This window comes from Lytechinus variegatus, chromosome 6, assembly GCF_018143015.1.
Source record: "Lytechinus variegatus isolate NC3 chromosome 6, Lvar_3.0, whole genome shotgun sequence".
NCBI classification, from domain to species: Eukaryota; Metazoa; Echinodermata; class Echinoidea; order Temnopleuroida; family Toxopneustidae; genus Lytechinus; species Lytechinus variegatus.
This window is the reverse complement of record NC_054745.1, coordinates 19,899,099-19,916,416: the sequence shown is the minus strand read 5'-3', so window position 1 is coordinate 19,916,416 and position 17,318 is coordinate 19,899,099. Positions and strand designations below refer to the sequence as shown.

The 17,318-nt window shown below is 38.3% G+C and overlaps 2 protein-coding genes across 2 annotated transcripts; both read right to left on the bottom strand.

The window, feature by feature from the left end:
* Positions 1 to 6,612: 6,612 nt before the first annotated feature.
* LOC121417624 (putative ankyrin repeat protein RF_0381) lies at positions 6,613 to 7,690 on the bottom strand. The gene has a single exon (XM_041611360.1). It carries the CDS (start codon positions 7,624 to 7,626, stop codon positions 6,613 to 6,615), a length of 1,014 nt encoding a protein of 337 aa, XP_041467294.1. The 5' UTR covers positions 7,627 to 7,690.
* Positions 7,639 to 14,220, bottom strand: LOC121417623 (putative ankyrin repeat protein RF_0381). Its single transcript, XM_041611359.1, has 2 exons — positions 14,063 to 14,220; positions 7,639 to 10,078 (listed from the first exon to the last, which is right to left on the bottom strand). The coding sequence occupies exon 2, from the start codon at positions 9,786 to 9,788 to the stop codon at positions 7,689 to 7,691; it is 2,100 nt and encodes a 699-aa protein (XP_041467293.1). The 5' UTR covers positions 9,789 to 10,078; positions 14,063 to 14,220; the 3' UTR covers positions 7,639 to 7,688.
* Between the last annotated feature and the right edge of the window lie 3,098 nt (positions 14,221 to 17,318).

Sequence of the window (17,318 nt, the reverse complement as noted above, 5' to 3'; positions counted from 1 at the left end):
ATTAACGGTATAGGTACAAAACCAAACAATTGATGCGAGCGCGAAGCGCGAGCGGAAAAAATAATTGAGATTTAAGACCTAAAAATGGGACACTCTATTCATGTTTTTTAAATCATGAAAAAGAATGGGTAATTTGGTTTTTTCCTACATTAATTTTGCGAGCGCAAAGCGCCATCTGATCTGGGCAATTTTAGCACGTTTTGAATAAAGATGAAACTGCATATCTCAATTTTGTGTCCATGTTTTAGAGTTAGACAGAATCTGGGCATTCTGATATTTTTATCACGAAAATCAATAATGCAAAATACTTGATATTCCTGTATGAAATTTGTGAATTTGAGCACTATCGAAAGTATCGTGTAGGGAAATTGTGAAGTGGATGTGGAAAGCACTTAATAAATAATGTGAGTGTGAAGCGCGAGCTGATATCTTCTTTATTATTTTGACCTAGGACCTGGACATTCTAGGTCTAAGGACATTTTGTCATCATATGAAAATGATTACAACTTTCTTATTCCTCTTCCTAAGCGCGATATGAAACATATGAAACTGTGATATTGTCGATATTCTTTCCTGAAAAGGGACAATTTAGTCATTAAGAATTTATGAAAATATTATTATCATATTTATGAATGTAATAAGCCTAATGGGTGAGTGAAATATGTTGACACTGAGGCCTGAAAACTGCATATTTTAAGCACTTTTGTAATCGTGAATAGGATTTGTGAGTTGATATATTTTTAGCAAAAATGCGAGCGCAAATCGTGAAACGAAAGTTTTGGTAAATTGTCATAAAAAGGTGGGGAGTAGTAGTTTGTTATATAATTTGGCAAATCAAATAATGCGAGCGCATAGCGCAAGCTGCAAGTTATATTCACACCATAAAATGGACATTAAACAGAGCACTTAAAAAATAAGTTTGTAAATCAAACGAAATAATGAATAATGTCCGAATAAAAGGGCAAACGAAAAAGTAAACAAAAGCGGGGGAGACACAAATACATAAGTGATGAGTAGGAAGAAATAAGTGTAAAAAGTAACAAATTGAATTAGAGCCTGTAGGAGAATGGAAATAATTATTGCTAAGAGTGGAAAAAAAAATATATGGCATCAGGAAGCAATGAGCGGAAGGGACAGCTTCCAAAGATTAAGACAACCCACGCGCAACGATGATAAAGGAGCAATGAGAAAATAAAACATGAAAAAAATAATTCAGCATAAACCAGTAGAGCGAATGGAAAAAGACTATAACTGATAGAAAGATACACAACTGTGTTTGTACTAAGTATAGTCCTTGAGAAGATGGTGTTCCAGCTTTCGTCGGAAGACATCCCGGGGGGGGGGGGGCACTCAGTATATAATGCATAGTGGGTATGTGCCGCGGAGGGGACCCCCATTTTTACACCCAAATTTCCGTTCCATGGCATAGCATTTTTGTCTTATTGAGAAAAAAAACAAAGAAAGCCGCTCCAAGGCATAGCATTTTGTTCTTATCGAGAAAAAAGAAGAAAGAAATCCGCTCCAAAGCTTCGCATATTTTTCGTTACGCCGTTCCGGTTGCATTGATCTGCTGCAATTTTGGTGAAAAGCGGCCGCCGAGCGCTGTCCGACCATCGTCTCTGCCCGAGCGCACCTAGTCCAGATTGGACCTTGTTGTTTGGAAGAGCCCTTTCCCAAAAGCTAACATAGAGGGCGCATGTCTCCCAATCTCTAATCAGCGCCAATCTACTCATCTTGACTCCCCAACAAGCCAGTTCCATAGGGGTGCATACACAAGTACTCACACGCTGGCGATCCGTTCCACGGACCCCCGTTTTCACAAAATTGTAGTTCAGAAGCCCGTTCCGAGGACCCTCCTTTTTACAATAAGCCCGCTCCAAGGCCCCCGTTTTTTGTCTCGCCCGCGGCACACCCCTACCACTTTTTTGGTCGAGTGCCCCCCCCCCCCCCGGGGGAAGACATATATTGAGGGTGAATGTAATAGTTCATTATGGAGGGCATTCCAATATTTTGGACCTGTAAAAGTGATATTCCTTTTGGCAAGTTCTTACACGAGGAAGATGGAAAAGATTACTTTGCCGAGTAGGATATCCGTGGACATTGCTATTTTTTTTTAAAAAAGGGAGGCAATAACAGAAGGAATATCATTGGCATTTAACTGATACATAAAGATTCCTAAGTTATAGGTATAAAGATTAAAAATACGAAGGAGTTTATTTTTTAAAAAATAATGGATATGTATGAGATAGGTTCTGGAGTAATAAAATCCTATCAAGCAGGAATTTTGCCCCGTTGCCCCAGGCTAAAATACCATAGTTGAGGTAGGATGATATGAGAGTGAAGTATATTGATAGTAGAATATGGTGAGGAAATTCATATTTAAGTTTTTTTTTTAAACTCCCGAGTTACGAGATAATAATTTACATAAGTAGTTCACACGAGTCTTCCACGATAAATTAGAATCTTTATATATGCCAAGGAATTTTGTTGACTCCACTAGGTCGGGTCAAAATTACTTTTCATTTGATTGCTTGAGTCGAGTTTTATAAGTTAATAACCCTTTGGGCCCCTTGAAAAAAAATCAAAAGTAAATAATTGTATGCCCTTTTATTCACCCTAGTTGGTCCCCTAAATACTCTTGCACTTGGGCATGCCAGTGTTTTTATGGTTGCCCGAGACGCACTTCACCAGTTAAATCCCTTAGTTAGTCTTCAAAACTCTTAATTTTTAATATAGAATACTGGTTCAACTTCACACGCATTTTAATATCGAACCTAAATATCAAAGTGTTCATCTTCACAGTTTGAATTGTGAATATCCAACCAACTTCCTGCCGGTCAACATGCATGCACTGCGCTGCATTTTGTTTAATAATCTTTTTTTCTCTTCTCTCATCAAACAAACTTGAACATAGTATAATATTGCATTCATTATCATAAATTAAAAAGCGATATCAAATCAAATTACACCATAAATACAACGCTTGGTTAAGAATGTATATTGCGATCAATACATCCATACATTTGATAATTCTTAACGAAAATTAATAAAACAGTGTCATGAATAAATTCTAAATCAATTCAATTTGTTCTCAAAACACTGATATAAATTTTTTCTAACAAGATTGATTCCATGATTATTACAAGGAATATATATTCTTTTCTCTTACATTCATGTACATACTTATATCTGTAACAGTCCAAAACAGTACAACCTAAAATCTAACAAATTATTCACCATATCTTGATTGTTGTATCACAAAAAAATAAACATCTGTAAACAAACCTGTAAGTTATGGAAATACTACTAGTAAGATTTATCATGTTTATGAGAGAAGATTTGATATTCACGAGAGAGATGATCCGGGGAGAAGATTTAATATTCACGCATGCACGTGTATAATGATTGAAAACGTAGAGGGCGCTCGTTAATATACTTAAAGAAAGGACAAGTCTGCTCAGAGACGAGCGGAAACGGTATTCCGATGTGGCTGTTGGCTCTGCGGGCACCAAAATTACAGAGCAGGAAGTGAAAGCGAGTTTCCGATTTCGTCTTCGCTGTATGCGTTTTTCCAAACGGAATCACAGAGCGAAAAGTGTGCTCTAATTTTGTTTTTGATACATAAAACACAAATATAAAAATGAGAAATCAGAAAGAGCCCAAAAGCGTTTCTGATTTCAATATTCTGTTTTTGATCAACAGAATCGAAATCACAGCACGTTTTTTATTGCTGTGATTTCGTTTTAGTGTTTTCAAAGACCGAACCGTTTTCGCTCTGCGCTGATCAGAAAGGAAAAACGAATTATCCATTAGTACCCTGATTCACCCGGATACCGCGATCACCAATGCTATGGAGATCCCCGCACTGGCAAAGCGGCAAAGACGTGCGATGTCACACTCGAACAACATTACGAAAATGTGTGTTTAAAGGGGAATCCAACCCAAATAAAAACTTGTTTTTATATGGAAAATAAAAATCAGACAAGTTGATAGGTGAAAGTTTGAACAATATTGGAAAACCAAAAAGAAAGATATGAATTTTTAAAAGTTGTAAATATTGGTAATCACTATACCCATGGAGATTTCAAATTGGCCGCATATGGGATGTCATAGTGATGTAAGGCAAGGACTACTCTTCCATGTACTCCAATACATATTATGGCTAAAATGTCATTTTTCCCAAAAGTTTTATTTCAAATATTATTTTTCTTTCATGAGGACATAAAACAATATACTACATGGGTTATATTTAGATTACTGCCCCAGGGGAATGAGTACTTTGGAGAAAACACAAATCCCTGATAATAAAGTACATGGCCTATGGGAAAGTCCTTGCCCCTTGTCATAATTTATATACGCAATTGCCAATTTGAAATCTACATAGTATTAGTGATCTCAATCTTAAAGCAGCTATAACTTTCTTATTGCTTGTCCAATTTATTTCAAACTTTCACCATTCTGTTTAATTTATTTTTCTCCTTCCCAACACAACATTTTATGGCCAAGGCTGGATTCCCCTTCAAGAATGGATCTCATCCGACACCCAAATTTCAAATTCCAAGCTACTTTTACTCGCCCCCCCATCAGCAAAAAGCTATGTAGACCTTTGCAGGAATGGTTATCCTTAAGTAAACAACCACACACTCTCCCAGTTAATCCACCTTCCCCAAGGAGAAGTGACCTTCATACGGCCTTGCAGAGAAAGAGAGCAAGAGAGAGAGAGAGAGAGAAGAGTTATAACTGGGGTGATTTTTTTTTTACTTATTGATATTTCGGCAATTGTGGGTCATTTTGCATCGTTCAAAGTTTCATTTCGATCTTCATCGATCTAAATTTCGAATCGGGTCTAGATATGCAAATGTCCTAAAAAATAGAATACAAATTCATTCTTTCAAGATTACTGTCAGTCAGGAAGCTCTGAAGAGTTTGTTTGTACTATTAACAAGGACAGCTGCAATCCCACTCCATGCTGTTGTGGTGGCATGCACTGGTTTTCTCGGCTCTTATCAGCAGCTGCAGTCACTAAATCGACCCACCCCAGTTTAAACAGAGAAATCAAGCTCTCCCAAAATCTGAAATTGGGGTTCCAGATTCCCCACTTGAGCTCCCATTGACTTACACACAAATCAGTCAGATGAACCCCACTCCAGTTTAAACGAGAGAAATCGAAGCTCTCCCAAAATCTGAAATTGGGGCCACTTGAGCTCCCACTGCCACAACACGCAGGGCAATGGGGTTCCTGTGTTATAATCTGGTGGGGTATTTTTTAAACACAGGAATCGCGTAATGATCTCCCTCCGATTGGCTACAAAATATCCCTAAACAAAATGTCTCTCCCCGCTTTACCTAAGCGATGGGGAGAGTCGCTCGCAAGCGACACCACACGCCCCCGCGGGGGCGTGTGGTGTCGCCGCAACGCCACTGTGAGGACCTCCACAGCACAGCATCAGCGATCGCAACACCCAATAAACGCCCAGAACCCTCCCCCCACCCGTACGACCCCTCTCAACCCCCCGTTGATCCGCCCCCGACCCCTCCATTCCCACATAAGCCACCGCGCTCCAAAGGCTCCATTCTCTCTAGAATAAGAAAATCAGCGCTAGCGGCGCAGTCATCACACAAGCAACGCAAATGCCTGAATGAGCACCCCAATGCAAATGAGTAAAAGGAGTAAAGCATTATACCAAGAGTACATTGTACTGAATGTGATCTAATAACTACATTAAGGAATGTTTACGCTGTTTGGTTACCCAGCATAGCACCATTATTCCAACATCTATAACGCTTTAAAGATGTATGGAGTTTTGTCATGTGAGTTTACACACATTTACACATTCAAAAATAGAAGAAGACCACATTAATGAATTAAAAAGAAACTTTCCTTATGAAGATCAGAAATATAACTCAACTATTCAAAAAAACGATGTTGTTACTCGTGAATAAAGACCAAAGACTGAGAAGGTTCCTGTAATAATTACGATCAGTGAAGTAATACTGAGTGTTTCACTTAGTATTTGAATGTAGCATGCCTTTACAAAGTAGTACAGAGAACACAGCTACGCATGGAGTTGGAAACAACCCACGGCAGCACCGAAATTCCAATATCTAAATTGCTTTGAGATTCATACGTATACATGTATATGGTGTAATATTTGCATGCTAAAAAATAAACAGCATAAATGAATAAAGCAACGAAGCAATGAGTTCTTCACCTTTAGGTCAATGATATAAGTAGATCAAGTAATCAACTACATGTAATCGAACCTCAATATGGTACAGGTAACTGAAATTTAGGAAGATATTCTTGTAGAGTTTGAATATAACAACATGCTATTACAAAGAACATGTAGTAAAGAGCTCCGGCATCAACACAGGAGTTCCAACATCTACATTATAAAACACATTGAAAGTCAAGAGGTGTCTAACATGCACACTTAACGATCATCAGCATGGATAGACAAGATAATGTGCTTTTCACCTAAAGATTTGTATGGTACTCCACTATTCAAAGCTTGAAGATTCATGATGAAAGTGACTCCACTATTCAAAGCTTGATATTTGTAAGTATTGTATTGTACTGATGTTACTTGTCATTAAAATTGAGGAAGTTGTTCACTTATTGACCTCAGCTCCATGGCTGATCAAACATTCGATGACGTCAATACGACCATTCTTAGCAGCAATGTGTAATGCAGTCTCACCATGATTATCCTCCTTATTGACCTCAGCTTCATGGCTAATCAAACATTCGATGACGTCAATACGACCATTCTTAGCAGCAATGTGTAATGCAGTCTCACCATGATTATCCTCCTTATTGACCTCAGCTTCATGGCTAATCAAACATTCGATGACGTCAATACGACCATTCTTAGCAGCAATGTGTAATGCAGTCTCACCATGATTATCCTCACTATTGACCTCAGCTTCATGGCTAATCAAACATTCGATGACGTCAATACGACCATTCTTAGTAGCAATGTGCAATGCAGTCTCACCATGATTATCCTCTTTATTGACCTCAGCTTTATGGTTAATCAACCATTCGATGACGTCAATACGACCATTCTTAGCAGCAATGTGTAATACAGTCTCACCTTGATTATCCTCTTTATTGACCTCAACTTCATGGCTAATCAAACATTCGATGACGTCAATACGACCATTCTTAGCAGCAATGTGTAATGCAGTCTCACCTTGATTATCCTCCTTATTGACCTCAGCTTCATGGCTAATCAAACATTCGATGGCGCTAATACGACCATTCTTAGTAGCAATGTGCAATGCAGTCTCACCATGATTATTCTTCTTATTGACCTCATCTTCATGGCTAATCAAACATTCGATGACGTTAATACGACCATTCTTAGTAGCAATGTGCAATGCAGTCTCACCATGATTATCCTTCTTATTGACCTCATCTTCATGGCTAATCAAACATTCGATGACGTCAATACGACCATTCTTAGCAGCAATGTGTAATGCAGTCTCACCATGATTATCCTCCTTATTGACCTCAGCTTCATAGCTAATCAAACATTCGATGACGTCAATACGACCATTCTTAGCAGCAATGTGTAATGCAGTCTCACCATTATTATCCTCCTTATTCGACCTCAGCTTCATGGCTAATCAAACATTCGATGACGTCAATACGACCATTCTTAGCAGCAATGTGTAATGCAGTCTCACCATTCAATATCTTTTTTATTGACCTCAACTTCAGGGCTGATCAGATATTCGATGACGTCAATACGACCATTCTTAGCAGCAATGTGTAATGCAGTCTCACCTTGATTATCCTCTTTATTGACCTCAACTTCATGGCTAATCAAACATTCGATAGCGTCAATACGACCATTCTTAGCAGCAATGTGTAATGCAGTCTCACCTTGATTATCCTCCTTATTGACCTCAGCTTCATGGCTAATCAAACATTCGATGGCGTTAATACGACCATTCTTAGTAGCAATGTGCAATGCAGTCTCACCATGATTATCCTTCTTATTGACCTCATCTCCATGGCTAATCAAACATTCGATGACGTTAATACGACCATTCTTAGTAGCAATGTGCAATGCAGTCTCACCATGATTATCCTTCTTATTGACCTCATCTTCATGGCTAATCAAACATTCGATGGTGTCAATACGACCATTCTTAGCAGCAATGTGTAATGCAGTCTCACCATTATTATCCTCCTTATTGACCTCAGCTCCATGGCTGATCAGATATTTGATGACGTCAATACGACCATTCTTAGCAGCAATGTGTAATGCAGTCTCACCATGATTATCCTCCTTATTGACCTCAGCTTCATGGCTAATCAAACATTCGATGACGTCAATACGACCATTCTTAGCAGCAATGTGTAATGCAGTCTCACCATGATTATCCTCCTTATTGACCTCAGCTTCATGGCTAATCAAACATTCGATGACGTCAATACGACCATTCTTAGCAGCAATGTGTAATGCAGTCTCACCATGATTATCCTCCTTATTGACCTCAGCTTCATGGCTAATCAAACATTCGATGACGTCAATACGACCATTCTTAGCAGCAATGTGTAATGCAGTCTCACCATTATTATCCTCCTTATTGACCTCAGCTCCATGGCTGATCAGATATTTGATGACGTCAATACGACCATTCTTAGCAGCAATGTGTAATGCAGTCTCACCATTATTATCCTCCTTATTGACCTCAGCTTCATGGCTGATCAAACATTCGATGACGTCAATACAACCATTCTTAGCAGCAATGTGTAATGCAGTCTCACCATTGTTATCCTCCTTATTGACCTCAGCTTCATGGCTGATCAGATATTTGATGAAGTCAATACGACCATTCTTAGCAGCAATGTGTAATGCAGTCTCACCATTGTTATCCTCCTTATTGACCTCAGCTCCATGGCTGATCAGATATTTGATGAAGTCAATACGACCATTCTTAGCAGCAATGTGCAATGCAGTCTCACCATTGTTATCCTCCTTATTGACCTCAGCTCCATGGCTGATCAGATATTTGATGACGTCAATACGACCATTCTTAGCAGCAATGTGCAATGCAGTCTCACCATTATTATCCTCCTTATTGACCTCAGCTCCATGGCTGATCAAACATTCGATGACGTCAATACGACCATTCTTAGCAGCAATGTGTACTGCAGTCTCACCATTATTATCCTCCATATTGACCTTAGCTCCATGGCTGATCAAACATTTGATGACGTCAATACGACCATTCTTAGCAGCAATGTGTAATGCAGTCTCACCATGATTATCCTCCTTATTGACCTCAGCTTCATGGCTAATCAAACATTCGATGACGTCAATACGACCATTCTTAGCAGCAATGTGTAATGCAGTCTCACCATGATTATCCTCATTATTGACCTCAGCTTCATGGCTAATCAAACATTCGATGACGTCAATACGACCATTCTTAGCAGCAATGTGTAATGCAGTCTCAGCATTGTTATCCTCCTTATTGACCTCAGCTTCATGGCTGATCAGATATTCGATGACGTCAATACGACCATTCTTAGCAGCAATGTGTAATGCAGTCTCACCATGATTATCCTCCTTATTGACCTCAGCTTCATGGTCAATCAACCATTCGATGACGTCAATACGACCATTCTTAGCAGCAATGTGCAATGCAGTCCACCCATCGTTATTCTCCATGTTGACCTCAGCTCCTTGAATAATCAGATATGGGATGACGTCACTATGACCACCCTTAGCAGCACTGTGTAATGCAATTTGCCCTTCTTTATCCTCCATATTGACCTTAGCTCCTTGGCTAATCAAATAGCCAATAGCATTCTTTCAACAGCAGTGTGTAATGCAGTCTGACCATTGTTATCCTCCTTATCGACCTCAGCTCCTTGGCTGATCAGATATTTGGTGGCGCCAATATGACAATTCTTAGCACCACTGTGTAATACGGTCTTACCATAATTATTCCCCCGAATTGACATCAGCCCCTTGACTGATCAAGTACTCGATGAAATCAATATGACCATTGGAAGCAGCACTGTGTAATGAGGTCCGACCATCCATATCTGTTAGTTCTGAGAAAGAGAGAGAGAAAGAGAAAAAAACAGCTTGAAGTGTAAAACGTTTACTGAGTATTTAGCTTATGATACTAGAATGAAACCAGTCTACATTATGTGACACCCAAATAAATCCTTGTCATTTTATTAAGTTTCAATTTTCCTAGCGTGTTTGTCCAATTGAAGACTCCATTAGAAAAAAAAATCGCATCGAAATCCAAAACCCGAGTGATTTCGCACGTCCACGCGACCCGACTGATTACTATAAGCCGATCCGATTGACCGTCAGATAAACAGATTTTCGACACTATACCAATTACAGTTTCCTTTGTCGGGTGTAGGTGGGTTGCCCTTGCAACTAACCAGTCTCTGTGGTCTTGTAGTTAAGGCACCGGTGTTCCAAGCTGGGGGCCCATGTAACATGCCATGTTCGATTCCCGGCTGAGAATTTTTTTCGGCATCACCAACTTTTCCAAAGGGCAGATAGCTCTTGGGAACCTTGATTTAAGCTACGCCTACCATTCTTCTCTTCATCAATTTCTTTCAAAAATATTCAAATAAAAGAGTTGCCAAAGCTGTATTATATGTATAATTTCACCCACACAAACACATACATATTTATATACACAGCAAAAAAAGTAAGTCCCCCCTGTAGGTAATTTTATAAGCTACCCTCCGAGTAAATGTTATGGACGTATTTTACGTCATGCTTCAGTGAACACCGTCAGAAGGCAAAAATGTCACTTTTCAAAAGTCACAAGCCAAATATCATGACTTTGATTCAATTTTATTGAAACTAATTCCACATTCTTACCATGAAAAATAGTCAGAAGGCTTGTAAAAGGCACTTTCTAAAAGACGATACAACCTTTTTGGCTAAATTTCACGGTTGAATAAACACAAGTACAAATTTCCTATAAGTGGATTTTTACACACTTTTATCAATAAAAATGATTTGATATGATGACAGCTATTTTTGGGAAGAGTATCTTCAACAATATTCATCGTTTCACGGTTCAATGAACATTCATTGAAAACAAAAGATACGATTTTCAAATATCATTGGCAAGTATTGTTTCATTTTGGTAACTGAAACTGATCTTTTATCAACTTTTTCGTTATGTTCATGACCAATTAACATGCTTAAATGATTCAAAGGCGTTTAATTAAACATTCACGCTTGAATGAACATGTGGAATGCGATTAGCTCTTCTTTACGTTATTGGAGAAAATGCAGTTTGTAACTATGGATATCTGTCACAAACCTCCTTGCATGGTTCATTTGATTTGATTTTTATGAAAATCCCGATGTTTAATGCATCAGTGAGCACACAATATTCGGAAATTATGCAAATGAGAAGAAAGTTCAAGGCCTTGGCCCCACTCTGTGCCGTATCGAATGGTTATTTTGGTGTGCGTGCCTTTTGGATAATGTTACTCTGAAGCCATGTGCGAAGTTTCATGAAATAACTGTTGGCAGAAGTAACACAAACCGTACATGAAACAAACCCTCATTTCATATTTGTTAAAATTTTGACTTCTCTCCCATAGACTTGTGTACATTATGGGTGCATATGTTTAAGAATAAGTAACCACTTATTCAATATGGTGGAACTTTTTTCAAGGCTGTCTTTAGCAATTTCATTTGGCAGTAATGTTTATCAACCTATGGGCAGACTTCTGTGCAAAGATGAAATCGATTTGTTAATTTATGGATGAGTGAGCACGCATAAAAGTGGGAAAATGGGTATTTTCAATGTCACAGACTCAATTTAAAGGGTAATAAAGTGAATATTGGGGACAAATTCTGTTCAAATGTGACTTTAATTGCTGTTGTATTTATCATCCATGATTTCTGTCACCACACCCTTTCCGAACTTTTAACATTTCCATGGTTGAGCGAGCACATTCGAAAACCTAGGATTGAATACTCTGTATACTGCATAATGTATTATTGTCCTAACAATTTCTCATGATCAGTTGAATGTATGGACAAATCAGTGGTGGATCCAGAATTTTAAAATGAGGAGGGGCCTATAATCAGGGGAGCCACCAACATTTTCAAATTTTATCATGACCTAACAAGTTGTAGAGGACACTACCAAAAACCCCTATGATGATACGTCACAATACAGTGGCCGCGGAACGGTTTTCAAAGAATGGGGGAGGGGCTGAGCCAAAAGTGTGTGTTGGAGGGGGGGGGGGGGCTGAGCATGCAAAAAAATCACAATCGTATGGTCATTTTTACATTTTTGTACATGCTTTTGAAAAAAAAGTGGGAGGGGGCTGAGCCTCCCCCCGCTTCCACGGCTCCTGCAATATTGTGCTCACTCCACCATGAACATACGATATCAAAATTGTATATGGAGTAGCTAAATGATGGATAGTAAAACAACATTACCACCATAAAATTCACCTGAAAACAAGTTTTGCCCAACTTTGTATTTGCACAATCTAAAAAACGACTCTTGTGACTTTCAAAAATGGTCATTTTTAATTCAATCTTTGATTAATCATGCATGACTCAACCGATCAATTTCATTTTTCTCCAGGAGTTGCGCAACGGGTGTAGAAAACCACCTACGAAATATCATATCTCAAAATAGTTCTGTTCAAAAGTTACAGCCATTTGATTTAGGGGGGACTTACTTTTTCTGTTGTGTATGTATATATATATACATATATATATATACATGTATATACATGTATGTATATGTGTGTGTGTGTGAAGAGTTTAGTTGCAAAAGGGTTTAGGTCCTCTTTGGACCACTCCAAGAAAAAAACATGTTATTTTATACTCACTTATTGCAATATCTAAATTGTCATGATGTACTACCTTTTAATGTGAACATAAAATTGGGTATACAAGAAATCTACCTGTCTTCAAATTTTTTATATATATATTTTTCCAAAAAAATATCATTGTGGACCAAAAAGTTTAGAGGTTTAGAGACGACAAACAAAAAAATTACGAAAATTGGACCTAACCCCTTTTCACAAATGAGTTATTCAGAAGAGATTAGTTGTAAAATGATTTAGATCCACTGAAAGAAAAGCATATTTTTTAATTCTCCTATATTGCAATATTTTTATGCGAAACTGAATTTTCATGATACCCTACCATGAGAACATTAAATTGGGTATAAAATAAATCTACCTGTCTTCATATTTCTAAGATATTCTTTTCCAAAAAAAGATCTGTGTGGACCTAACCCCTTTTGCAACTAAACTGAAATGGATCTAACCCCTTTTGAAAAAAAGTGCTTTTTCTTTGCCTTTTTAGTTCACTTTTTAATAGGAATTTCAACTTTTCTATGGTATCATCTTTTCGAGCTACTAAAAATCTATACATCGAGACATAAAAATCAAATTTCATGAAAAATGGACCTAACCCCTTTTGAAAGTGAGCTCTTCATATATATACATATATATATATATATATATGGGAAACAATATATATATATATATTTGTGGGAGAGGGCACCTAGAACCGTGCCTAATACTCAACTAGGCATTACGTGTCTGCATGTACTGATTACTCAACCGTCCTTGGCACATCCCACCCTTTTCCCCTCGCTCGCTATCTTTTTCTGTCTATTCTCATTCTTATGTTACAAAAATTCAACCCTTACTAATGATCTGTTCGGTGCAATTAATGACATTAATATTCTTGATATAAAATCGCATTTCTCAAACGTGGCAGGGGTCAAACGCTGTTTGATATGGCAAGCTGACATGAACAATAAACATCCTTCACTTCGAATATAAACCTATATAGATCTACAGGTATTTTATTGTCAAATAAAGAATATAAGTATGATAACTCAATGATGCGAATGTTTAGCCTTTTAATAATAATGCTGGTAACAGTCATAATATTGATGTCTTATTGTGCGCACTTTCCGACCAGAGACGGTCATGGCGAAAAAAATTTTTGGACATAAATACCTACAAATAACTACTACAAATATAAATGAAATAAAAAAAGAGATCATAACTTACTGGAGTATAGTTGGGCATCACCCACTGGAATTCCTGGCTACATCCTGGTGCCCTCCTGCTTGCTGCTCCGTTCACCGGCAATTTGAGAACAAAGTATGGATAAATTCTGTTTAATCTGTGAAAAAACCTAACATGTACCAATACAATATACATGATAGTTATATATACTAAAGGAAGGACCTCCACTGGCCATTCTGTTTATAGAACTGCATGGACATGAAAAAAACTTGTGTCATATGGAAATGCAATAAAAACACTCCCGGATCTTGCCAACTTCCGATCTACACACTTTCTCAAGGGCGCCGGAAGCAGGGGGGGGGGGGGCAGGGGGCACTTGCCCCCCCCAAATAAATTTTTTTGGGGGCAAAACGAGATATCCCCCTATGTGCCCCCCCATAGGCGGCGGAAGCGGGGGGGGGGGGGGTCGGGGGGGACGTGTCCCCCCCTAAATTTGAGGAGGGGGGGGGGGGACGGTCCCCCCTAAATTTGTTGTTGATGACTTTTTTTTTTTTTTTGCTTGTCAATTTATTTTCCTACGTCCCCCCTAATTTTTGGGTTGAGAACCTTTTTTTTTTTTGCTTGTCAAAAAATTGTCTCCTCCTAAAACTTTTGGCTTCCGCCGCCAATGCCCCCCCCCCTGAATGTAAAAAAAATGATAAATTATTTAAGGACAAAAGTAAATGATGAAGGCACTTTTCTTCCTAAAACTCTTTTGACGAACATGTTCCTCTGTGAAACATACCTTAATTGATAAGCCCCTTTTTCATCTAATTACAGTGTGATAACGTTTAACCTTTTAATGAAATACATTTCAGACTAAAACCGAATGGCAAATTGATAGTGGTCCACCAATGATTAGGTTTATAACTCTATGATGCTGGCTGTGTCTGCTAACAAACACGCGGTCGCCCAGAAACGCTCAGACCGGAGCCGATATCACTAACGCGCGTGAACACTAGTTATTCGAGCAACATATGGAATTTATGTCATAGCTGTCAAGCCCAGAAACCATAACATCTCGAGATCGTCATTATCTCATATACTTGAATCATCCCTGTCATCCCTGAAATTGTAAGTATAGTTTAATAAAGATACAGATTTAAATTCTGAAAACTTGTTTCAGTTATTTCATTTTCAACTAAATATAAATTGAGTTAATACAATGATAACAAGTCAGTGTCCTAAGCCAGAAAATACCAAGGTCATTTCAACTCAATATAGACATGTTATCAGAAAATTACACACAGAATAATCATGTGTAGAGGATTATAATCTATAATTTGTGAAAATGGTGAATCCCACTCGAAAGCAACTTAGAGATAATGTTTAGACATGAAAAAAATTAAAATCATCTGTGAAAGTGTCTACTTGAATCGACTGAAATTATCCGAGATATGAATAAAAATGTAAATAAAGAATATAAAAGAAAAAAAAATAAGCGTTACAGTACTGCTCTTCTATCAAAAAATCTTGAGATATTTTCGCAGCCCCGTATTTTCCTCTATTCCTTTTCATTGGCATATTTGGCTGGCGTTTTGTCTGATACTATTTGAGCTCATATGATATAGCACTTATGTATATTTTAGATTCCAAAACTTCTTCCCATTACCTGTTACTAATCAGATCGAGATGGCAGCTATGTTCTCTTGTTCATCCCAGCTTTTGTTATTCATGGACGTTTGCAAAAAAAAACAAACAAACCCGGGGGTTGGTGGGGCTACAAGACCTAAATTTTCGAAGAAACAAGAGCAAGGGGGTTTATGATGGGAGAGCTTTTGCATTTTCCAGAATAAAATTGAAGGATTTTGTGCACACTTTTAATGAATTTTGCCCTCTCGATCGGCGGCCCCGGATGCGTACGGTCCTGTTTGTCATCTTAAAGTCTTTAAAATGCCTAAATAAAATTGGTTTGAAACAATTTCGTTTGCAATATATAAATAGGGGGGGGGGGGGCACTTCCATTGACGGTGGATACCATGCGCGACCACGGGTTCTTGAAAAGCACCCTAAACACGTATTTTCCATAATATTGAAAATGCACCCCATAACAAGAAACAGAACGAGACTCTTAGCAAGCCTATTCCCTGAAATGAACCCCTAAACAAGTACAGAGATATTTTATTGTTATATCTTGCGTCCGTCGGTCGTCGGTTTCACCTTAAAATAGACACCATTATTTTGGTTTACGGCCCCACCTTCCACACCTCGCGCAAATCGGACTCTAAACACGGGGCAAAAAGGACATCCTTTGTAAAACAGTTTGATTTTGTTATATCATCCCTGCATATTTGACCCTAAACACGTATATTTTTCCTAACGAAATAGATACCCTTTTTACAATATTTTTGTGCTTTTGACACCCTTATCACGTTACGTACGTAACATGCTCTACCTTGAAAAAGACATCCTTTTTACGTGTTTTTTGGTCGCGCATGTTATCCACTCGTTAATGTAAGTGCCCCCCCCCCCGGGAAGAAAAACCAGTCTGGGTCAGGAGGGAGGAAACAGAAGGAGCAAAAGAACTCCAAGACTGTTTAATTCCTCTTAGAAACGCAACTTTTATACTCCATTTTTACACAAAGTCCTTACCGTGGGGGGGGGGTCCCACACCCTCTCCCGCTCGATCGCTTCGGTATCTCACGCTGTCAAAAATATTGTGCCCCCTTCGGGATTTTGCCTCCCCCCCCCAAAAAAAAATTAAAGTGTTCCGGCGCGCCTGCACTTTCGGTTTTACCGTCATTCATTTTTATTTCCTGATTCTTACCATATTATGGACTTGAACTCACCTCGTTTATGTACTGCAGTGAACTCGTCAAATCAGTTAAAAAATCAACATTGTAGCATTCATTTCAAACTATAAGATACAAACGAAATAGGGGGTGATGAACATTACCGACTCTGTCATTGCATACCATTGAATTCATTGTTTTGCGAGAACTAGGTAAAACTTCAAAATGTCATAACATTCTTATTTTACACCCGATTTCGATGAAATTTTCAGAGTTATGCTTGTTTGATTTTTCTGCATTGATTCAAGTCTACATTTTCTTGGTATAGACTTACCCTCTTGTAAAATGGGGATATTTAACATGTTTAAGTACTCTGCACAAAGCTTACAATAAACAATATCCTACACGACGGTAAGTTGCCAATTCTACAGCTAACTCGTCCGCTCCTCACAAGGTCTAATTTCTTTTAGTATAATGACATTCAGCTTCATCAACATTTCGTCTAACAACCACTTGGTCCAATAATC

Bases quoted from the DNA above. Each gene is read 5' to 3' on its own strand.
- LOC121417624 (XM_041611360.1), bottom strand. From the start codon at position 7,626: ATGAAGCTGAGGTCGAATAAGGAGGATAATAATGGTGAGACTGCATTA.
- LOC121417623 (XM_041611359.1), bottom strand. From the start codon at position 9,788: ATGGAGGATAAAGAAGGGCAAATTGCATTACACAGTGCTGCTAAGGGT.